Here is a 24,089-nt window from a genome sequence, read left to right as displayed (position 1 = left end):
TTGCACCTGTACAAAGCTAGGACCAATGGTCTCTCAGAGATTTGCTAGTGCTATTGTAGAGGTTTTAAATTGGCAGGGGAATGTCACTAGGATGCAGCATTAGAAAGGAGAAACAAGGTACAAGAAGAATTGGGAGAGATGTAAAGAACTAGAAGAAGAAATAATAAGGTATTAGATAGGATCAGACTAATAGGGAATGTAATAAAGTCTAAATTAGGTTTACAATGCATGTACGTAAACATACGAAGCGCGATAATTAAGATTCATGAGCTGCATGCGCAGATAGCCACATTGGAATACTAAAGATAAGGGGTCTCCCATTTAAGATAGAGACGAGGAGGAATTTCTTCTCTCAGGGGGTCATTAGTCTTTGGAATTCTCTTCCACAGAGACCACTGGAGGCTGAGTCATTGAATATAATCAAGGCTGAGCTAGACAGAGTTTTGAATGGCAAGGGAAATGAGGGTTATGGGGGCAGACAAGAAAGTGGTGTTAAGACCATGGTCAGATAAGCCATGATCTTATTGAATGGTGGAGCAGGCCTGTTGGGCTGAATGGCCCAATCCTGCTCCTACTTCTTATGATCTTATGGAGGCCTGACTGAAAAAAAGGGCAAGACTGGGCACTTCCTTCACTGTCGCTGGGTCAAAATCCTGGAACTTCCTCCCTAACAGCACTGTTACACCACATGGACCGCAGCGGTTCAAGAAGGCAGCTCACCATCACCTTCTCAAGGGCAATTAGGGATGAGCAAGAAATTCTGGCCTAGCCAGCGACGCCCACATCCCATGAAAGAATAAAACAAAACTAAATGAGCATAATCTTACTGCTTTTAAAAATTTTCAGAGGTTAGGGCCAAAAGTAGGTCCCGACCCCAATGGTGATGCCTCACCGCCCACCTGCACAATCTTATAGCAGGCAGCTAATTAAGAGGCCGCCTCCAGGAGCATTGTCCATTTAAAGGCAGTGGGACACACATCCAGCTGGGCCAATGGTAGAGCCTACAGCGCAGGAGAGGTTGGAGCTGCTGTGGCAAGCTGAAGAACATGAGGGCAACTCAGGTTGGAAACGTCTCCTGAGGGCAATTGTTAATTATTTATAATGATTCATGGCCACAGCCAGGCCAACATTGTAGAGAGGGAACCCCCTCCAGAAGATGGCCTGAGGATGGAACTGTAGCCCTGTAATGTGTTTTGAGATGTCCACTGGTCATGAAAACTGCTATAGAAATGCAAGTCACATTCCTCGCTTAATATCATCCCAGCATTTTATTTGAAGACAAGGGAGCTGGAAGGAGTAGACTATGCGGCTCATGAAGCCTGCTCTGCCATTCAATATAATCATTGCTGATCTTGGGTTTCAACCTCACTTTCCCCGCCCCCTTCCCATATCCTTCGATTCCCTGGAAGGTCAAAAATTTGTCTATGCCAGACTGAAATATAATTAGCGATCCACAGTCCTCGGGTAGAGAATTCCAAACATTGACAACCCTTTGAGTGAAGAAATTTCCCCTCATCCCAATCTCAAATGATTGGCTCCTTATCCTGAGACTGTGCCCCTGTGTTTTAGATTCCCCACCAAGGGAAACAGCCTCTCAGTGTCTACCCTGTCAAGCCCCTTCGGAATCTTCTATGTTTCAATGAGGTCACCTAAACTCCAGGGGATATAAGCCCAATTTACTCAGACTCTCATCATAGGATAACCCTCGCATTCCAAGGGGCCAATCTAGTGAACCTTTGCTGCACTGTCTCCAATGCAAGTATACCCTTCCTTAAATATGGAGGCCAAAAGTACACACAATATTCCAGATGTGGTCTCACCAAACCCTGCACAATTGTAGAAAGACTTCTTTATTCCTGTACTCCAATCCGTTTGCAATAAAGGCCAACATGCCATTTGCCTTCCTAATTGCTTGCTGTATCTGCATGCTAACTTTCTGAATTCCATGTATGAGCACACCCAAGTCTCTCTGAACATCATTATTTAAAAGTTTCACACCTTTTAAAAAAGTATTTTGCTTTTCTATTCAACCAAGTGAATAACCTCACACTTCCCCATATTATACTCCATCTGCCATCTTGTTGCCTACTCACTTACTCTGTCTATATCTCTTTGCAGCCTCTCTGTCCTCCTTACAACTTACTTTTCCACCTAGCTTTGTATCATCAACAAACTTAAGGTACATTACTCTCAGTCTCTTTGTCTAAGTCATTAAAATAGATTGTAAATAGCTGAGGCTTGCTTGCCAAATTGAAAAAGCCCCGGTTATGCCCATTCTCTTCTTTCTATTGGTTAACCAATCCTCTATCCATGCTAATATATCACCCACAACTCCATGAGCCCTTATCTTGCTTATTAACCTTTCATGTGGCACCTTATCAAATGCCTTTTGGAAATCTAGGTATACTACATATCCTGGTTCCCCTTTATCTACCCTATTAGTTACATCCTCAAAAAACTCTAATAAATTTATCAAACACAACTTCCCTTTTGTAAAACCATGTTGACTTTGTCTGATCATACTATGCTTTTCTAAATGTGTTGATAAGATTTCCTTTCTATACCACCTGCGAACAATGAACTGATGGTTTTGACAACCCAGTCATCAATGCCCTGGGGTCCAGTTTTCTCTTCCTGTTCTGCTGCCTCAAACATATTGGGTTGAATTTTATAGTGCACCTGACATCGAACAGAAAAGTTCAAAAGGTCCAGAGAGATCCTAAGATGGTCCCAAGTCTGCATTTACTGGCAGACTGAAAGGCTCAGTGATTTCACAATGAAGGATGGCGGGCAGGGTCCTGATGCCCCCGGCCCAATCAGAGGGCCAGCAGCTCTGAAGCCTCAGCTGCGCCACTGGGAGAGGTGGACTCTGCTGACCCCCACCAGGAGATCGATAATATTGTTATTTACTATATAACCTGCATTCTTGTTTCTCCAACTTTATATCATGGCCCATGTAGAACTTGATCTGTCTCTTGATCCACCTTACCTAGCTCCCTTTGAATTATCACATACTTCATTTGGTAAACTTTGTATCGAATGGGAAGATAAGCAGCTGACATTACCAGTCTCACAAATGGGTAACTTACTAAAAGCAGCTGTGGAACCACACTTTGATATGAATCAGCATATTCAGGAAAGGCAGAACAAAAATTGGAAAAGGAAAGTTTTTTTTTAAATTTGCCTAACCTTTTCAACGGGTGGCATAGGATCAAATCTCTTAGCACAGACCAGGAAGCTGTCAGGTGCGGGCTTGCTTTTCTTCACATCTGGGTCATCGCCACACACAATGTGGTGGAATAAGCTGAAAAACTTCTTGTGCTTGGTTGTCTTTAGGTCAAACATTTGCTTTGACGAGCTGGTACCTACTGCGATTGGCACGTTGTGTTTGAGGAGGTGGCAGACTATCCTCTCCACGCCTGTGGAGAAATCAAGCAAAGGAGCAACAATTAACATTTTCTATCAATCCAATCAACACAAGCAGCCATTTACATGTGCGTAAAAAGCCAGTAAGCATCAGCAGGTTAGCAGGCTGCTGGGAGGACAGGGGATGGTGCGAGGAAGAGAGGCGAATCACAGCATTAATAAATTCCTTCCTCATGCATTCCCAATATGATTCATTAATGGTGACCAGTAACTGGGCTGCTGATTGATGTTCCCCTTCTTAATCCAGAACACTGAGCTCAACTGTACCACTGTCCAGGGAGGAATCAGTGGAGTCAGTGCATACCGGTAGTTTCTCCCTGCTGCCATGGCCAATATCTAATCCCCAGTTACATGATGAGACACGTTGCCTGGTCATTATCTCTTTGCTGTTTGGCTATCACGGTTTTCCTACAGAGCAACAATGACTGTACTCAAAGCATTTACTGGCCATGAACATGGGAACAGGGGTCGCCATTCAGCCCCTCAAGCCATATCCCTGGAATCCCTTCTATCTTTCGATCTTTATCTTGAAAATATCAATTGACCTGGGGAGCAGCAAGGCAGAAATCCAGATTTCCACCACTCTTTGTGTGACACAATGTTTTTTGATTTTACTCCTGAATGGGGGTGTCCTGAGGATGTCAATGGCGCCATATACCCCAAAGCTTTTTTTTTAACTTGGTCTCTACTGCACTAACTGCTGATTGCCTGAACCAGGTAAAAGATTGAGGTAGCTTCTCACTCTTCTAATGGCTAAACCTGTGGATGACCGACAGTTACCTGGCATCAGAGCAGCGGAAACAAACAGGCTCTGCTGTAAAACAATACACTCCTTGACAAATTCCTCTGGAGTGAGCGGGAGTTCCAGTTTGTCGCAAATAATTTTGGCAGCGGTCAAGGACTGCATTCCCATAATTATGGACTTCAATTCCCACGTAAACTTCTTATTGTAACGGCCACAGATTTCATCAAACACAACAGTGTACAGTTTTTCCGTATCTGTGGTAGAAATGCAAGAATCAGACAAATAAGTGGCACCGCATGCAAAAACATTCCGCCGCTGCCTCATTTCCCATCAGAACGTATTACTTTAACACACAATTTAATGAATAGGTAAGAAAAGGAGCAGAAGTTAGTTTTGCCTCCCCCAATCCGTTCTCAGCTCTGCAAATGATCTAAAGGCAAGGGATTGTTTAGGGCGCAGCCATTACAAGAAAAGAAGGAAGGAAAGAAAGAAAAAAATGAAAGAAACGAACAAAGTCTTGCGTTTATACAGTGTTTTTCTCGATCATGGGATGTCTCAAAGAGCTTTAAGCCAATGAAGTACTAGAAAATGGAGAAAACACAGCAGCCAGTTTACACACAGCAAGATCCCACAAACTGCGATGTGATAATGACCAGATTATCTGTTTTATGGATATTGACTGGGGGATAAATATTGGCCAGGACACAGGGAATAACTATCCTGCTCTTTGCTGCAATAGTGTCACAGAATCTTTTATGTTCAACTGAGGGGGCAGACAGGACCTGTTTAAACTCTCGCCTGAAAGACGGCAACTCCAACGGTGCGGCACTCCCTCAGTGCTACCCTGGAGTGTCAGCCTTGGTTTTTGTGCTCAAGTTCAAGGAGTGCAATTTGAACCCAGAACTTTGTGACTTAGAGACAAGAGCTTAGAGCCAACTGAGCAACAGCAGACACTACTGCATCAGCAAATCTCTCAAGTCATTGCTCACTGTAAGTCAGCAGATACAACGATTTTAAGGACAGGAGCAAAATGCAGAATGTAATATTCTGCTGCTAAGGTACATGAACTGGTTGACACCGTTTAAAGATACATTGTCCAAGTGCTATCAATTAGCACATCCAGAGGCCAGTGGTGAATTTCTACTTGGGTACTTCATGGGTCAACTAGACAACAGTTTTTTTCTCTCGATTACCAGCTAATTGACATCCCTAGCTTCACTGGAAAGGTAAAACATTCTGCCTTCCTTTCTTTGCTTTTCCATGCATTTGATTCCATGCATTTGACACAAAATGTAGCACACTGAAGTGAAACGCAGTGGATACCATTGCATGCTACGTGCAAAGTTTTTCAAAGCTGGTACTCCAGTGTACCACTGAAGATGTGCTGCATTGTCAGAAGCACTGCGGCAATGATTTCTCCTCAACCAACACACAAAAAACGTAAGAAATAGGACTAGGTCGTTCGGCCCCTCGACCCTGCTCCACCATCCAATACAACCATGGCTGATCTTCTACCTCAACAACTCAGCAAGGCTCTTTCAGTGTGCTACATCTCAAAACCTTCTACCGCCCAGAAAGACAAGGGCAGCAGACACATGGGAACACCACCTGCAAGTGCCCCTCCAAGTCACGCACCATCCTGACTTGGAAATATATCGGCCGTTCCTTTATTGTCGCTGGGTCAAAATCTTGGAACTCCCTCCCTAATAGCACTGCGTGTGCACCTACACCACAGGGACTGCAGCGGTTCAAGAAGGCAGCTCACCACCACCTTCTCAAGCGCAAGCAGGGATGAACAATAAATGCTGGCCCAGCCAGCAACAACCGCATCCCATGAATGAATTTTTTTAAAAACTCCACTTTCCTGCCCGCTCCGCCTATCACTCAATTTTCCGAATTAAAAATCAATCGATCTCGGTCTTGAATATGCTCAATGATGAGGCATCCACAACATTTTCGGGTAGAGAATTCCAAAGGATCCTGACCCTCATTTCCATCCTAAGTGATTGCCCCCTTGTCCTGAGACTGTGATCCCATGTTCTAGATTCCCCAGCCAGGGGAAACAACTTCTCAGTGTCTACCTTGCCAAGCCCCTTCAGAATCTTGTACGTCTCAATGAGATTACCTCCCATTCTTCTAAACTCCAGAAAGTATAGACCTAATTTACTCAGCCTCTCATCATAGGACAACCCTCTCACCCCAGAGACCAATCTAGTGAACCGTTGCTCCAAAGCAAATATATCCTTCCTTCAGTATGGAGGGCAAAGTGCATACAATACTCAAGGTGTGATCTCAGCAAAGCCCTGTAATATTGTGGCAAGGCTTCTTTATTCTTATACTCAAGTACCCTTGCAATAAAGGCCACACTAAGTAGTCAGTCCTCTCATTGTTGCTTGTGGGATCTTACTCTCTAGCAGCTGTAAAATAATTCAATTTAAGAAAAGTTCTTTAACGTTTGAGGGGTGCAATAAAGTGCTAAACACATCGATTTTTTTTTTATATACACAATAAGCACCATGTTGGAAACCAGGATCTTTGGACAGACTGAAATTAAGAGTTTACTTTTTTTGATCAGAGTTTTCAAGTCAGCAGCAAGGTGCTCACTTGCCGTAAAAGATTTAAGTTTTGGTTTTGGGCACAGCTGATTTCTGGCATAGTCAGTACAGGAAAGCATTACTACTCCAGCATATCTGAGTGATATTGCTTAGTTTCCCTGCCCACTCTCCCCTTTCCAAACAGGAAATCCTTTCAGGTGTTCTGGCAGCATTTCCCAACACATTTTTTTTTACTACCCAAATCAAACATAGAAAAAAGCAAAATACTGCAGATGCTGGAAATCTGAAACAAAAACAAAAATAGCTGGGAAAAACTCAGCAGGTCTGACAGCATCTGTGGAGAGGAAGACAGAGTTAACGTTTCGAGTCCGTATGACTCTTCGTCAGAACTAAAGAAAAATAGAAACGAGGTGAAATATAAGCAGTTAGAGGGGGGTGGGGCAGGTGGAGCTGGATAGAGGGCTAGTGATAGGTGGAGGCAAAGAAGAGATTGCCAAAGAAGATGTCACAGACAAAAGGACAAAGGGGTGTTGACAGTGGTGATATTAGCTAAGGAATGTGCTAATGGTGACATTAAGGGTAGAAAGCAGGACAAGCAAGGTACAGATAGCCCTAGTGGGGGTGGGGTGGGGGGAAGGGATCGAAATAGGCTAAAAGGTGGAGATAAAACAATGGATGGAAATAAATTTTAAAATAATAATAGAAATAGGTGGGAACAGAAAAATATATTTTAAAAATACAGAAATTATTAGAAAAAAGGGGGATCAAAAGTGGGTGGGGATGGAGGAGACAGTTCATGATCTGAAGTTGTTGAACTCAATGTTAAGTCCGGAAGGCTGGAAAGTGCCTAATCGGAAGATGAGGTGCTGTTCCTCCAGTTTGTGTTGAGCTTCACTGGAACATTGCAGCAGGCCAAGGATGGACATGTGGGCATGAGAGCAGGGTGCTGTGTTGAAATGGCAAGCGACGGGGAGGTTTGGGTCATGCTTGCGGACAGACCGAAGGTGTTCCGCAAAGCAGTCACCCAGTCTGAGTTTGGTCTCTCCAATGTAGAGCAGACCGCATTGGGAGCAGCCAATGCAGTAGACTAAATTGAGGGAAGTGCAAGTGAAGTGCTGCTTCACTTGAAAGGAGTGTTTGGGCCCTTGGCCGGTGAGGAGAGGGGAAGTAAAGGGGCAGGTATTGCACCTTCTGCGGTTGCATGGGAAGGTGCCGTGGGAGGGGGTTGAGTTGTAGGGGCTGATGGAGGAGTGGACCAGGGTGTCCCGAAGGGATCGGTTCCTACGGAATGCCGACAAGAGGGGTGAAGGGAAGATGTGTTTGGTGGTGGCATCATGCTGGAGTTGGCGGAAATGGCGGAGGATGATCCTTTGAATGCGGAGGCTGGTGGGGTGATAAGTGAGGAATAGGGGGACCCTATCATGGTTCTGGGAGGGAGAAGAAAGTGTGAGGGCGGATGTGTGGGAGATGGCCGGACACGGTTGAGGGCCCTGTCAATCACCGTGGGTGGAAAACCTCGGTTAAGGAAGAAGGAAGACATGTCAGAAGAACTGTTTTGGAAAGTGGCATCATCAGAACAGATGCGACGGAGGTGAAGGAACTGAGAGAATGAGATGGAATCCTAACAGGAAGCAGGGTGTGAGGAGCTGTAGTCGAGGTAGCTGTGGGAGTCGGTAGGCTTGTAATGGATATTGGTGGACAGTCTATCACCAGAAATTGAGACAGAGAGGTCACGGAAGGGAAGGGAAGTGTCAGTGATGGACCATGTGAAAATGATGGAGGGGTGGAAATTGGAAGCAAAATTAATAAATTTTTCCAGGCCCAGACAAGAGCATGAAGCAGCACCGAAGTAGTCATCAATGTACCGGAGAAAGAGTTGTGGGAGGGGGCCTGAGTAGGACTGGAACAAGGAATGTTCCACATACCCCATAAAGAGACAGGCATAACTGGGGCCCATGCGGGTACCCATAGCCACACCTTTTATCTGAAGGAAGTGCGACGAGTTTAAGGAGAAATTGTTCAGTGAGAGAACAAGTTCAGCCGGATGGAGGAGTGGTGGTGGATGGGGATTGTTCGGGCCTCTGTTCGCAGAAGAAGCGGAGAGCCCTCAGACCATCCCGGTGAGGGATGGAGGTGTAGAGGGATTGGACATCCATGGTCCAATGTTCCAGTGAAGCTCAACACAAACTGGAGGAACAGCACCTCATCTTCCGATTAGGCGCTTTACAGCCTTCCGGACTTAACATTGAGCTCAACAACTCCAGATCATGAACTCTCTCCTCCATCCCCACCCCCTTTCCGATCCCCCCTTTTCTAATAATTTATATATTTTTAAAATATATTTTTCTTTTCCCATCTATTTCTATTATTATTTTAAAATTTATTTCCATCCATTGTTTTATCTCCACCTTTTAGCCTATTTCAATCCCTTCCCCCTACCCCACCCCCACTAGGGCTATCTGTCACTTGCTCGTCCTGCTTTTCATCCTTAATGTCACCATTAGCACATTCCTTAGCTAATATCACCACCGTCAACACCCCTTTGTCCTTTTGTCTGTGACATCTTTGGCAATCTCTTTGCCTCCACCTATCACTGGTCCTCTATCCAGCTCCATCTGTCCCACCCCCCTCTAACAGCTTATATTTCACCTCAATTCTATTTTTCTTTAGTTCTGATGAAGAGTCATACGGACTCGAAACGTTAGCTCTGTCTTCCCCTCCACAGATGCTGTCAGACCTGCTGAGTTTTCCCAGCTATTTTTGTTTTTGTTTCAAACATAGAAAAGCTATTGTGTGCAGGAAAAAAGGGTTGGATTCAGTCTGGTTTATGCGGCTGCAAAGAAAGCAAGCGGGAAAATTGTGTGCACACGTTTTTTTTTCCCAGGTAACAGTCACAGTGATTGAACTAGGTCTTGGGTAGCACTCTCGGACCCATATTCAGATTACTGAATTTTAAAATCTTGTTGGTTGTGGCCTAACAAGTGGTCCCTTTAAGGTGGAGGTTCACCACCGCCTTCTCAAGGGCACTTCATGCTGGTCTAGCCAGCAATGCCCACATCCCATGGAAGAATAAAAAACGAAACTTAACTTTCCTGCCCGCTCCAATGGTGGGTGGGATGGGCAGCTTGGAAGTGACTGCCGGTTCAGCTTAAGAGTGATGGTAGGGGGGAAGAGGGTTGTTCTGAGTGATGGTTGGCGGGGGAGTTGCGGTTGAGATTGACAATTAATGGGGGGGGGAACAGCAATTCAGAGCGACAGTCGTTGGGTGAAGAAGAGGTTCTGACTGACAATCAGTGAGGAGGGGTAAGGTTCAGAGTGGCGTTTGTTCTGGGTGGGTGGAGGGAGTTTGGGAGTGATGGTGAGTGGGGGAGGAGGAGGCAGATGGTGGAGGGGGAGCAGCTGTCAGAGGTGATGTTTAGTGGGGAGGGGCAGACATTGTTGGTGGAGGAGGGTTGGTTCTGAGGAACAGACAGGGTAGGTGACAGTTAGTGGGGTGAAGTCGGGTTTCATGTGATGTGGGACAGATATCTGGGAGTGAAGTTTGGGGTTGGGAGTTTAGTGGGGGGTGGAATAGGGAAGATTCTGAGTGAAAGCTGGTGCTACAGGGAAGGGGCAGCTGGAGAAAGGAGGTGATGGTTTATACCGGGAGTCACTTGTGTGGGCAGTGTGGAGTTGGTTTGGGGGGGGGGGGGGTCCAGTGGAATTGATTGACAGCTGGGGGCGAATTGATGGAATTGATTGAGCGCTGGGGTTAGGTTCAGGGGGGATTGATTGACAGCTAGATTGGGGGCGTGTCCAGCAGAACTGGTCGACAAGGGAAAGGGGGCGTATCCAGTGGAATTGATTGACGGGGAAAGTGGGCGTGTCCAGTGGAATTGATTGACAGGAGAAAGGGGGCGTATCCAGTGGAATTGATTGACAGGGGAAAGGGGGCGTGTCCAGTGGAATTGATTGACAGGGGAAAGGGGGCGTGTCCAGTGGAATTGTTTGACAGGGGAAAGGGGGCACGTCCAGTGGAATTGATTGACAGTTGGAGGAAAGGGCATGGAGGAGGGGTGGGGAGGGAAGATGGGGAGAAGCGGTGACATCCTGGGGGATTGGGGGCCGTTTGGTGAGGTAAACAAACGCCGCTAACATCCTAAAGCTCTGAAGACAGGGAGCGGGGCTGAAGCGGCACGGATACTGACCGAGGAGAAGGCCGTCCATGTCAAAGATGACATGAGTGACCGGCTTGAAGGTCTCGGAGCAGCTCGCCGCCATTTCCAGGTGAGCGGGGAAAAGGAGGACCGACTATCAGCTTCCCGGAGTTAGTATCCACGGGCAGTGAGAGCTGCGGACAACTTTCCTCTCCTTCAATTATTATTCCATTAGTGCCGAAAATCCACTCCGAGAATTAATAATTTCATCCGTCGTGATTAAAAAGGGTAGGAAGCTATATCTCGGTTTATGTACTATCTAACGTAATTTCGTAACCCTAACTCATAAAATGAGCGTTTTTCCTTCATGCGTTGTGCTAACTGGAGTTAGTAATTTCCCAGCGCCCCCACGCAACTAACGAAACAAACGTTTCTTTTCCGGTCGGATTTCCTTCATTTTTTTTGTTTCCCAGGGTCTGGTTTCAGTCGGCCACCGGTTGGCGGTTTTAGTGATGGGGAGGGGGGAAAATGGACGGGGGAAAATGGACGGGACGGGGCGGGGCTAGAGGGGCAGGGGGCGGGGCTAGAGGGGCAAGGGGCGGGGCCGTGGCCCATGGGCGTGGAAACCCCAACAGGTGAAGCAAGCTGCACATTCCCCAGGTGAGCGAGCTCGGAGCAAGAGCTGCCATTGCTCCTGCTAAGTGCAGGAAACCTTTTTTTTGCAAACCAGTTGGTTAATGCCTGTCCAGTTTTCTGCCCAGGACACGTAAATAACAATATTTCAGAGGCTTTTTGCCCAACACCATCCTCTCCCAAGCGTGTAATTCTCAGATGATTATCGTTCGAGATGAATCGTCGAGATCAAGCCTCAAAGGATTTATCTGAGGGATGCCCAATGTGGTAAGCCAGTCAGTAACACTGCCACTTTTGTGTTAAGTAAGGCGGGTAAAACGATTCTGGTGCAGCCATGATGGGCCAAAAAGCCTCCTTCTGCTCCGTAATAGAGTCGTGGAGGTCTATAGCACAGAAAAAAGCCCTTCAACCCATCGAGTCTGCGCCAGTCAAACAAGTACCTAACTATTCTAATCCCATTTTCCAGCACTGGGCCCATAGCCTTGTATGCAATGGCATCGCAAGTGCACATCCAAATGCTTCTTAAATATTATGAGCGTTTCTGCCTCTACCACCCTTTCAGGCAGTAAGTTCCAGATTCCCACCAGCCTCTGGGTGAAAAAATTCTTCCTCACATGCCCTCTAAACCTCCTGCCCCTTACCTTAAATCTATGCCCCCTGGTTATTGATCCCTCCACCAAGGGGAAAAGTTCCTTCCTACTTCTATGATTCTCTGTGCAAAACTAGTTCTGGTGACTGTTGACCCCAGTAGAACTGTGAGTAGTGCAGGAGGCCACTTGGCACTGGTTTGAGTTTCCAACAAATGTAGTATGACTTAATATTGAGTCACTCTTTGATGCCGGCCACTTTGTAATTGTCCAACTTCAATGGTTGCACAAATGTTCACAACAGGCTAAACTGATGAAAATCTAATGATTGCGAAATTCACCTTTTTTTGTTGTATATTATCTCTTTCAATCTGTTCACTGGCACTCTTAAATGTAAACATCAGGTATGTAAATTAAAAATCCAGAGTAAGAAAACTTAATTCGTTCTTTCAAATGCACTTCGATCAAAAGTAGAGAAACATTCATGCATTTGTGATGCTTGTAGAGTGAAGAATTACTTCAATATGAAAGCAATGATTCGGCTCTCTCAATATCGAGTTGGGAATTGTGCCATTTATTGTGACGTATAATGATAGAGTAGAAGGCCCCATGTTCAATCCTTCAATATTTGCTAAATTATCTGAAGTAACAATGTGTGCAATGCAATGTACCTCACTAACTTGGCTGTGGAAACCGGCCATGATCGCTGATGCTGATTGCTATCCAATAGCTCCTGCTGGAAAGTGTGCACATACACTGAGCTTGATGAGGGGCACAATGAGATGTCGGTGCTGTATTTCACACCCCCTCCATCTATTGTGGAAAGGTTAGTAATAACAATTGGCCAGAATTGAAGAATTTGCTGGGAACCGAGGTCGGAAATTGCAAAGAACTTGGCTCCGCTCTGTAGAAGGAAGACTTCCTGTTTACTCTGCCAAAATGATTATATATAGGAGAGAGGCTACTGTTATGCAACTAATATTTAATCACACTGACTTTAGTTTTAATTTTTAGGAACATGAAGATCTTGCTGGTGTTCTTTCTACTCCACTTGCCAATAGGAAATCTGGGGCAAAGTGCAAATAAGCAGTCCAACTATGTTCTAATTATGGCAGATGACCTCGGTATTGGAGACCTGGGATGTTATGGAAACACCACGCTGAGGTTTGATGTTCAATGTACTGTGTTTTTCTTTTTCTTTAAACCCTTGCGTTGTGAAAAGCTCGTGATGCATATATCAGTACTTTAATGCTGCGTTTAACAAGTGGCTGTTTCCAGTAGCTGCCCTATGACAGTCCACTCTGACCACACTGGCTGAAGAGGATGATCTGCATGTGTGTGCGAACACATGGACCAAACATCTCTCAGTATCTATAACTGAAGGACTCCAAACGTCCAGAGAGCACTCAATAAAACTTAAACTTAAACGTGCCCAGATGCTGCACTAAAAGCACAAAGAAAGTCTTTCATTTCTATAGTGACAGTCAATTCTGGACATTCTTCAATTTAAGAACATAAGAAATAGGAGCAGAAGTAGGCCATTTGGTCTCTTGAGCATCCTCTGCCTTTCAATAGGTCATGGCTGATCCGATTGTGGCCTTAATCCACTTTCCTGCCTGCCTTCCAAACCTTTAACTTGTAGATCAAAACTCTGTCCATTAAAGTGCTTTAGAACAAGTGACGCACTTTTTGAAGTAAAGTTATGGTTGTACTATAGGGTACACATCAACTAATTTGTCCACAGCAAACTTTCGCAAACAGCAATGTGATAATGACCAGGTAATCATTTTTCTAGTTGTTTCTTGAGGCATTAAGGATTGGCACCGAGCTGAATTCCCCCGCTTTGTCAAGTAGCACCATTGGATCACTTAACGCATCTGAGGGGAAAAATGTCTGTTCAATGATACATCTATAAGACAAATGTCCAGCATTGCAGCACTCCAATGAAACCAGGCTGAATTTTGGGCTCAAGTTCCTGAAGTGAGGCTTGAACCCTTGGCCTTCTGACTCAGGAGCCAAGGGCACTGTTTGCTGAGCCACAGCTGAAGATATTATGATGTAAGCCAAGTGATTTAGCAAAAGTGGACTGGAAAGAGCTGCTTGAGGGTAAATCAGTATCAGCGCAGTGGGAGGCAGTCAAAGGGGAGATTTAAGGGGTTCAGAGTAAACATGGTACCACAAAGTAAAAGGGTGCAATGGCCAAACCTAGAGCACCCTGGCTGTCAAGGAACTTGCAGGTTAAGATCAGGTAGAAAAGGAAAGCTTATGTCAGACACTGAGAACTCAATACTACAGAAAGCCAAGAGGAGTAGAGAAAGTGGAGGTGTGAAACAAAAAGGAAAGTAGGAAAGCAAAGAGAGGGCGTGAAAGAATATTGGCAAGCAGAACCCAAAGATGTTTTATTAATACATAAGGAAAGAGTAGGACTCATAAAAGACCAAAAAGCTAACCTAAGTGTGGAGGCAGAAGATGCGGGTACGTTTCTTAATGAATACTTTGCACCTGTCTTCACAAAAGAGGGGAACAGTGCAGACACTGTAGTTAAGGAGGAGAAGTGTGAAGTATTGGCTGTGATAAACACAGGCAGAGCAGAAGTATTAAGTGGTTTAGCATCTTTGAAAGTGGATAAATAACCAGGGCTGGATGAAATGTACTCCAGGCTGTTAAAAGAAGCCAGGGAAGAAATTGCAGAGGGTCTGACCATCACTTTCCAATCCTCACTGGATACAGGGGAGGTGCCAGAGGATTGGAGGTCTGCTAACATTGTACCTTTGTTTGAAAAGGAAGCGAGGGATAGACCGAATAATTACACACCAGTCAGTCTGACCTCAGTAGTAGGCAAATTATTGGAATCAATTCTGAGAGACAGGATAAACTGTCACTTAGAAAGGCACAGATTATTCAAGGACAGTCAGTATGGATTTGTTATGCAAAGATCATGTCTGAACAACTTGATTGAATTTTTTGAGGAAGTAACAAGGAGCATTGATGAGGGTAGTGTAGTTGATGTGCTCTACATGGATTTTAGCAAGACTTTTGACAAGGTCCCATGTGGCAGATTGGTTTAAAAAAAAAGCCCAGGGGAATGTAGCAAGCTGGATATAAAATTGGCTCAGTAACAGGAAACAAAAGGTAATTGTTGACGGGTGGTTTTGCGACTGGAAGGCTGTTTCCAGTGGGGTTCCGCTGGACGCAGTACTAGGTCCCCTAGGCATTTTGTGGTGTATATTAGTGATTAGTAAAAGGGTCTTTGGAGGTGTCCACCCAGGTGTTCAAGTGCAGTGCTCCTGAGGGAGGCTACAAGAACAGGTCCGAGGCTACGAATCATGCAACGAGTAACTCCCCTCCTGACTCCACAAAGCCTGTCCACCATCTACAAGGCACAAGTCATAAGTGTGATGGAATACTCTTCACTTGCCTGGCTGAATGCAGCTCCCACAACACTCAAGAAGCTTAACACCATCCAGGACAGAGCTGCCCGCTTGATTGGCACCACATCCACAAACATTCACTCCCTCCACCACTGAAGCACAGTAGCAGCAGTGTGTACCACCTGCAAGATGCACTGCAGGAATTCACCGAGGCTCCTTCGACAGCATCTTCGAAACCCACGACCACTACTATCTAGAAGGACAAGGGCAGCAGATAGATGGGAATGCCACCATCTAGAAGTTCCTTCCAAGTCACTCACCGTCCTAACTTGGAAATATATCGCCGTTCCTTCACTGTCGCTGGGTCAAAATCCTGGCAGCTCACCACCACCTACTCAAGGGCAACTAGGGATGGGCAATTAATGCTGGCCCAGCCAGCAAAGCTCGTATCCCATGAATAATTTTTAAAAAGGCATAGACAGTCCATTCATGAGTAAAGCAGCCATGCCATGCAAATAAATCAGTGAAGTAGAGCTATGTAGATGGAGGGCTTTTGGCACTAGTAGAGCTACTGTGTCACAGGAGCTGGCACCTTCAGGAGAAGAGCATCCAAAATTGGCAAGCAGCAGAGCAGAAATGAGAAATACTTGCATTCAATGCAACAAAGTTTTTAGAGAAAAGAGTTCACACATCTTATCGCAAATTCTTTTCAATTGCACTTCAAAACAAAACGTACAGTCTTACACAAAAAGCTGTGGGAGAGTGGATAAATTTAAATTGCGCTATCAGTGCTGCTTGAAGCATCAGTTTCAGCTATCAGCATATTGTCAGTGGGAGGAAGTTACTATATTGGCAGGACTCTCTCGCTGTGTTACTAAACATAGCCAGTGTTTGAACTGTCAGGTCTGGCAGGATTCTTCTTTCCTCGCTGATCTTGGGGAGTGTTTTTGTGGTTAATCACTGCTAAGCAAATGGACTTGTGCAACAAATGATTATCCGGGGGTTAGGAATTAATTAATGGTTAGAGAAGATGAGCAATAACTCGAATTAGAGAAGGAGATAGCTTTTTTGGCTCCTGCACTCAGGAAAGAAAGTTTGCATTTATACAGCTCCTTTCACGACCTCAGCACTTTCCAAAGCACTTTACAGCCAATGGAGTACGTTTGTTCCCAAGTGTAGTTGTATTATAGGAGATGTGACAACGAATTTATGCACAGCAAAGTCCCACAAACAGCAATATACTAAAGACCATATAATCTGTTTTAGTAATATGAAGGGATGAATATTGGTCAGGATAATTGGGAGGACTCCCCTGCTCTTCTTTGAATGATGTCATGGGTCTCCGTTTAACATCTCAATTCCATGCAGCATCAACCCACTGCCACTCAACAGTAATGGCCACATTGGTGACTGGGATTACGTTATCTTTTTCCATATACAGCCAGCTACTCCCAGGATCCCACATTGCACTCTGATGTTTGAATGGCACACAAAGGGAACGTTGCTACTGTATGTAGGAGTAGAAGACAGTACCAAAACCATTTTGGCTTAGCTCTCATTAACACTGTTATCCTTTGCGAACAGAAACATGGTTTTCCAACTGATCTTTTTATAGACCGAAGGCTGCAGAGGGAGAAATGTTTGCCAACTTCATTAACGCAAATGCTCTAAGGTGGTTCACATGAGTGATGATCAAACAGAACTTAACAATGAGCCACATAGTCTTGGAGAGGTGGGTTTTAAGGAGAGTCTTAAAGAAAGAGACAGTGATGATGAGACTTAGGGAGGGAATTCCAGAGGTTGGGGCCTAGGTAGTTGAAGACATTGCTGCCTTGGTGGGAAGATGACTCATAAAGTTTAGGCTAGTAATGCAGAAGAGCAAGGAACAATCTAAAATGGAATATCTAAATTGGAAGAGGGCTAAAATCAATGGAATGAGAAGGGATCTAGCCAGGGTAAAATGGAACCAAAGATTGATAGAAAAAACTGTAATGGAATAGTGGGTGATCTTTGAGGAGGAGATGCTTCAGGTAAAGGCTAGATATATTCCAAAAAGGGTTAAAAGTAGGGAACCAGAGGTCCTTTGATGAGGAGGAAGATAGACAATAAGATGAAACAAAAAAAATAGGGTAAATGGTACATGTCAGGTGAATTCTTCAAGCGAGAACCAGATCAATACAGTAGGTTGAGAGAGGAAGTGGAGAGGAAAATAAGCCTGGCAGAGAGAGAATGAGAATAGAATGGCAGTCAAGATAAATGGGAAATCAAAAATTTTCAACTGGCATGTAAATAGTAAGTGGGTAGTAAGAGGTGGAATGGGCCCTATCAGCATCAAGGCAGGTGATCTCTGCTTAGAGGCACAGGGCAAGGCTTAATGAGTACTTTGCATTGGTATTTACTGAGGAGGAGGGAGCTGACAAAATATTGGTAGGTGGAGATGGTAGAGGTAATGGATGGGATGAAAATTGAGAGGCAGGAGGTACTGGCTAGGCCTAGAGTGGATAAGTTACCTGGTCTGGATTGCTTGCATCTCAGTTGCTAAAGAAAGTGGGAGTGGAGATAGCAGAAGGGCTTGCCGTAATCTTTTAACCTTTCCTAAATACGGGGAGGTGCCACAAGATTGGAGAGTGTCAAATGTGACACCTTTAATGCAGAAATGGTTTAAGGACAATCCAAATAATTACAGGCCAGTTAGTTTAAAATCAGCGGTGGGCAAAGTTTCAAAAACAATAATCAGGGAAGAACATTTTGAAGAGGTTTGAGTTAATTAAGGATAGCCAGCAGAAATGTTTCTTTTATATTCATTCATGGTGTCACTGGCTAGGCCAGCATTTATTTCCCATCCCTAATTGCCCTGGTTCAGAGGGCATTTTAAGAGTCAACCACATTGCTGTGGGTCAGAGTCATATGTAAGCCAGACCAGGTAAGGACAGCAGATTTCCATCCCTAAAGGGCATTAGTGAACCAGCCAGATGGGTTTTTACAACAATCAACAATGGCTTCATGGTTTTCATCAGACTTTTAATTCCAGATTTTTATTGGGTTCAAATTTTATTATCTACCGTGGTGGTATTCAAACCCGGGTCCCCTGGCATTACCCTGGGTCACTAGAATACCAGTCTAGCGACAATACCACTCTGCCACCGGGAGGGGGGTAAAACAGGTGAAGCTGGATGAAACATAGGCTAGATAAGAAAGAAAGAGTTTAGCAAGACTAAATGGAATATATTTTAATGCAAGGAGCCTGAGGAATAAGGCAGATGAGCTGAGGGCACAGATAGGCATGTGGGAGTATGATATCATAGCTATAATCGAGACTTAGCTAAAAGAAGGGCAGGATTGGCAGGTCAGCATTCCTAGTTATAGGGTATTCAGACGAAATAGAGGGGGAGGATAGAAGAGAAGGGGTGTTGCAATATTGATCAAGGAATCAATTATAGCAGTGAGGAGGGATGATATCCTGGATGGATCTTCAAATTTATTTTATTTTATTCATTCATGGAATGTGGGCTTCGCTGGCTGGGCCAGCATTTATTGCCCATCCCTAATTGCCCTTGAGAAGGTGGTGGTGAGCTGCCTTCTTCAACTGCTGCAGTCCATGTGGTGTAGGTACACCCACAGTACTGTTAGGGAGGGAGTTCCAGGATTTTGACCCAGCGACAGTGAAGGAACGGCGATATATTTCCACGTCTGGATGGTGAGTGGCTTGGAGAGGAACTTCCAGATGGTGGTGTTCCCATGTGTCTACTATCCTTGCCCTCCTAGATGGTAGCAGTCGTGGGTTTGAAAAGTGCTGCCTAAGGAGCCTTGGTGAGTTTCTGCAGTGCACCTTGTAGATGGTACACACTGCAGCCGCTGTTTGTCGGTGGTGGAGGGAGTGAATGTTTGTGGATGTGGTGCCAATTAAATGGGCTGCTTTGTCCTGGACAGTGTCAAGTTTTTTAAGTGTTGTTGGAGCTGCACTCATCCAGGCAAGGATCACTCTCCTGACTTGTGCCTTGCAGATGATGGACAGACTTTGGGGAGACAGGAGATGAGTTACTCACCGCAGGATTCCTAGCTTCTGATCTGCTCTTGTAGCCACAGTAATTATATGGCTAGCCCAGTTCAGTTTCTCAGACTCATAGACTTTTACAGCACCAGAAGGAAACCATTCTAACCAGCGAAGTCCACAACCCATAAATGAATTTTTAAAAATGATGACACTAGGTCGAGGAGACAGAGATTTTCAGCAAGAGTTGAATGAGATTGTGAGGAAGAATTTTTTCATGCAGTGAGTAGCAATGACTTGCAACTTACTGTGGAAGTGGAGTAGACCAATGATTTCAAAAGGAAATTGGATGGGCACTTGAAGGAAATAAACTTGCCAGGCTACAGAGGAATTGCACTGACAGAGAGCTGGCATTGACTCGATGGTCTGAATGTCCTCCTGGTCTGTTAATAACTCTATGAAAATCAATGATGAGCAAGAGACCAGAATTGGAGGAACACAGCAATCTGACATCATTTTTGTTTTTGTGTCATTGAAAAATGTTTTATTTTAAGTTGTCCTACAGGACATGCTTCCATCCGCTTTTGGCAAACCCACGAAAATGTCAGATGGCAAAAGGTCAACTGGTCTATCTATCCTGGCCCATACAATTGTGATGCCTTGGATTCAGACACTTCCTACCCAGCAGGAGCCATGTAATGAGGGAGAGATGAAAGCCTGGAAAATTCGTCTCTGAACACCCTCTGGGTGATCAAAATTAGTGCAGGAAATCACAATTAAATGATGGCTTATACTAAAGACAGGTGCTCAGTAATGTGACGTTGTCCCTGGCCTACCATGAACCATGTCCAGCTCTCTTTTTCTTGGCCTTGGGTTAGTCGGAAGTCCAAGCCTTCTGAACTATGCATAAATGGCTTCACGGATTGTCTGAAATTCACGGAAACATATCACAATAGCAAGAGTCTCCAAACCGAGCTACAGAAAACTCCGCAAATGTGGAGTTTTGGGTCACTTGGTATGGTGTGCAAACTCTGTTCCCCTAGCCTGGCAGGATGTCATTAGGAAGCCCAAGGTGTGCGCATGTTTGCTAAATCCACAAGTGACCAACGTAAAACATGTCTAGAGTCTCGAGCTGCTTGTGACAAGAGTTTGAAAGTGCCTTGGCCAGAGCAATTGAAATGCAAGGACTGAAATTTCCAGTTTGTTTATTTTCAAGTATGTCTGTTATTAGTTGGATCTGTTTAAACTTGTTAACTTGTTTCCTTAATTGTAAGTCCATTTGAGCCTGTTTATAAATAGCTGTTTAACTGGTTACAAAACAGATGTGAGCTTCTGTGATTGGCTCATTTTTTTTTCGTCAACCCTATAAATTTGAGCTGAAGAGCAAGAGCTCAGTTTCAAGCAAATGAAGGGCCACAACACAGTGGAATTTAATCTCGAAGGGAATCGACCTTAGAGTAACTTTAGTCTTGAGGTGCAGTGGGACAGTTATTTTTCTCGAATTAATATTTCTCCTGAGTGACTACGGTTTGAAAGCAATGAGTTTTGAACTAATGGGAATTCAAGCTAGAATTATCAACGTTTTCAAGATAGGCAGATAGGGATGGCAGTACAAGGAACCTACCTGATGTATGTTGAGTACAACGTGAAGTGATTATGAATTTCCATGGGTGTAGGGGAAGTGGAGTCTCTGGAGCAGAGAATCTGAGTATTCAGGGAGCCATAGGCCACTCTGGGCAGGATTTTTCAGATAGTGGGGTTTCCTGCCCCACCACCTGAAGGGTCGATGGGAATTCATTCCCGCCAAACCCAGCTGTCCCGCAGCCATTTGTGCTCCACGGGACATTAATTGCCTAAGGTTGAGACTTCTGCCCCCATCTGGGGAGGAAATCCTACCTTAAATCCGATTGGCCAGCAGCTCTGTAGTCCCAGCAGTGCCAGGTTTGAGCAGTGGCCACTGCTGGAATTACAGGCAGTCACGGAAGAAGAGGAGCTTATGGATGCCGGACTTCAGGTAAGTCCAGGGCATCGTTGGGGGCCTGGCTGGCAGGCCCTAGCGAGGGGGCTGGGGTGGGAGGGTGGGGAATGGGTGGGGAGAGATATTAAGGGAGAAGGGATGTACCACCTTGTGGGAGAGGGTGCCTCCAGTGGGCACAGGGGACCTTCAAAGGAGGTTCCCCCTCCCCTAGCCCAAGACCAGCCTGCGCAGTAAAAGCTGAAAAACTAAAAATTGGCCATTTAAGAGCTTCAGTAGTTCAAGACAGAGGGATAGTGTAGGCAGGGAGAAGTGGGTAACCATAGAGACAGTAAACGAAGACTGAACGCAGGGATGTAGAGAACTGGATCAAAAACTCAAATGGTACATTGAGGACGTTTATAATTTGGCCAAATGAAGAAGAAAAAAGTACAGAGCGATCTGGTCATTTTCTCTAGCCTCCGATTCACAAACACAAACCTTTGATGCAGGACGGCTTTCACTTAAATTGTGTAATTCCAAATTGTAGCCAATCGTTCAGATAAAGAAGGGGAAGGAAAAACATTTCCAAAGTAAGTGTCATTTGTACCAAAATAGGGATGTGACAGTATAATGCACAATGGTGTTGCATTATTGCAATGATATATATATATATAAAACAAACATTGCATTGCTACTGTTTTACTAGATTTCATTGCAACCTCCCATGACATGGCATCATACAAGTCTACAAAGTTATTTTTTTGTGTGTAAGCAGCATAAATACATAACACTCCCTGCCATTAAACTGAATTTTGTTGGTGGGTTTTTTTCTCATCTTTGTACTTTTTTTGTAAACTTTTCTTCTCCACATATATTGTTTCCTGTTCCAGGACACCCCATATAGACAGTCTGGCAAAAGATGGAGTAATGCTGACTCAGCATATAGCCGCAGCTACATTATGCACCCCAAGCAGAGCTGCTCTTCTGACGGGCAGGTATCCAATCAGGTCAGGTAGGTGCATTTGCAACTAAAGCAGTATAAACAAAGGAATCACACAATCATGGAATGCACTGTGATTGCAGCATTGGCCCAAATCTTGCAGGAGTGAGGCATATTTGTGGCATATGCCCATAGTTAGACTTTTTTCCTCCCCCCACCCCCCTTCAGCTCGAAAATAATTTGCACTATAACTTGCTGGAAGTGAGAGCTGAGAACAGCACGGCGAGGGTAGCGGGAGCAGGAACTCTGTCCAGCATTCGCAGTATTTTGCTTTTATCTTAGTACCAACAGCCTATCTCTTTAATAAAGGAGATTTAAAGATTGAGAAAGGAAGATGGGAAGAGAAATTGGAGTCAAATCAGCAATAGAAAGAGAACTAAGGGAGAGAAAGAATGATTAAATTCAAAGAGAGAAAAAACGGACACGGGAAATGTTTTAAATCTCTACGAATAATTTACTACCTGCAGGACTGAGATGCTACTGGATTCAGTGAGCATCACCTGCTCTCAATTCACTCTAAAGCATGTCCTGGTTTACTCTTAAAGGTACCTGCATTTCAAACATTGTCATCGAGCCTTCTCTAGCCCTACAACTCACCTGCACCCCCCCACCCCGCACGTCTCCGCCACAGAACCCTCAATTCCTCTGGCATTGGCTTCTCCTGCATCCTCTCCCTCCCTTTTCTGCACCATTGGTGGATATACCTTAAACTTTCTAAGTGCTAAGCTCTGGAATTGTCTCCCTAAACCCTCCTGCCTCTCCGCTTCCATCTCCCCCTTTAAAGACTGCCTAAAGCTCACCTCTTTGACCAAACTTTTAGTCACCTCCCACACAGCCCCCCACATACCTCATTACTTGGCCAGGTGTCAATGGGATTTTCCAGTCTCGCCAATGGCAGGTATTGTCGGGGGTGGGGCGGGTAAATTTGGAGAGCGGCCAAAAGTCAATTGGCTTTCGGCTGCTCTCCAAATTTTCCAGTCCTGCCCGCGACAATGTCCGTCACTGGTGGGGCTGGAAAGTCCCACCTTATTTTTCTCTGCTTCAGTCTCCCTAAAGTACCTTGGGATGCTTTTCTATATTAAAGATGCTACTTGGATGAAAATTATGATTGGTAATTGTGCTGGTTATATATACTATGCAGTTGCTCCCTAGCACGCTTGTCATCAGTATAGACGCTACACGAAGCAAACTCTGGGCTGATGGTACTGCAGGACTTGCGTTTGGGTCATTTGCTGCTACAAATTTTCTCACCAACCATTACGCACATAGGAAAAGGAGTGGGCCATTTGGTCTGTTAAGCCTGCTCCGCCATTCAGTCAGATGTGTTTTGTGACCCTTGCCCAGTTTGATTGCCGATGATACCTTGGAGCACAGCATGTTTAATGGGTCCAGGAATTTGCTCCGTGTGCAGCTTTTGTGATTTTTGTTTTGTGCATCCGACAGATCAATGTGAGGCAATGATGAAGTCAGATGCTTGGATCAAAATCAAACCCAAGGATGTTTTGTATCATCTGGCTGGCAAAAGACTGTTTGCAATCATTAACAGTCAAGTCTAATATCCATACCTGCATTCTTCCAGGAGTTCCCCAAATAGCAATCTCTACCCCCAACTCTTTCTTCTTTCCCCCCACCACTTCTCTCCTCCTCCCCCCACTTCTCCCCTTCCTTCCCTCCTCCTCTCCTCCCCC

The 24,089-nt window shown here is 44.9% G+C and overlaps 2 protein-coding genes across 2 annotated transcripts in view; one reads left to right on the top strand and one right to left on the bottom strand.

Moving 5' to 3' along the window:
- pudp (pseudouridine 5'-phosphatase) overlaps positions 1 to 11,021 on the bottom strand; it is a 31,016-nt gene extending 19,995 nt beyond the window's left edge. Inside the window, exons 1-3 of the mRNA XM_078545057.1 lie at positions 10,914 to 11,021; positions 4,207 to 4,425; positions 3,190 to 3,419 (exon numbers count right to left, since the gene is read on the bottom strand). Of these exons, the coding sequence (XP_078401183.1) occupies positions 3,190 to 3,419; positions 4,207 to 4,425; positions 10,914 to 10,986 (522 nt within the window). The 5' untranslated portion in view covers positions 10,987 to 11,021. The remainder of the gene's footprint in view (positions 1 to 3,189; positions 3,420 to 4,206; positions 4,426 to 10,913) is intronic.
- A 10,423-nt stretch (positions 11,022 to 21,444) lies between these two features.
- The window catches only part of LOC144683077 (steryl-sulfatase-like), a 50,868-nt gene continuing 48,223 nt past the window's right edge, over positions 21,445 to 24,089 (top strand). Inside the window, exons 1-2 of the mRNA XM_078546105.1 lie at positions 21,445 to 21,458; positions 22,292 to 22,413. Of these exons, the coding sequence (XP_078402231.1) occupies positions 21,445 to 21,458; positions 22,292 to 22,413 (136 nt within the window). The remainder of the gene's footprint in view (positions 21,459 to 22,291; positions 22,414 to 24,089) is intronic.

The sequence above is a fragment of the Cetorhinus maximus genome, chromosome 7, assembly GCF_964194155.1.
Source record: "Cetorhinus maximus chromosome 7, sCetMax3.hap1.1, whole genome shotgun sequence".
NCBI lineage: Eukaryota > Metazoa > Chordata > Chondrichthyes > Lamniformes > Cetorhinidae > Cetorhinus > Cetorhinus maximus.
Note: the sequence above shows the minus strand (reverse complement) of the source record. Positions and strands in the feature narration are given on the sequence as shown.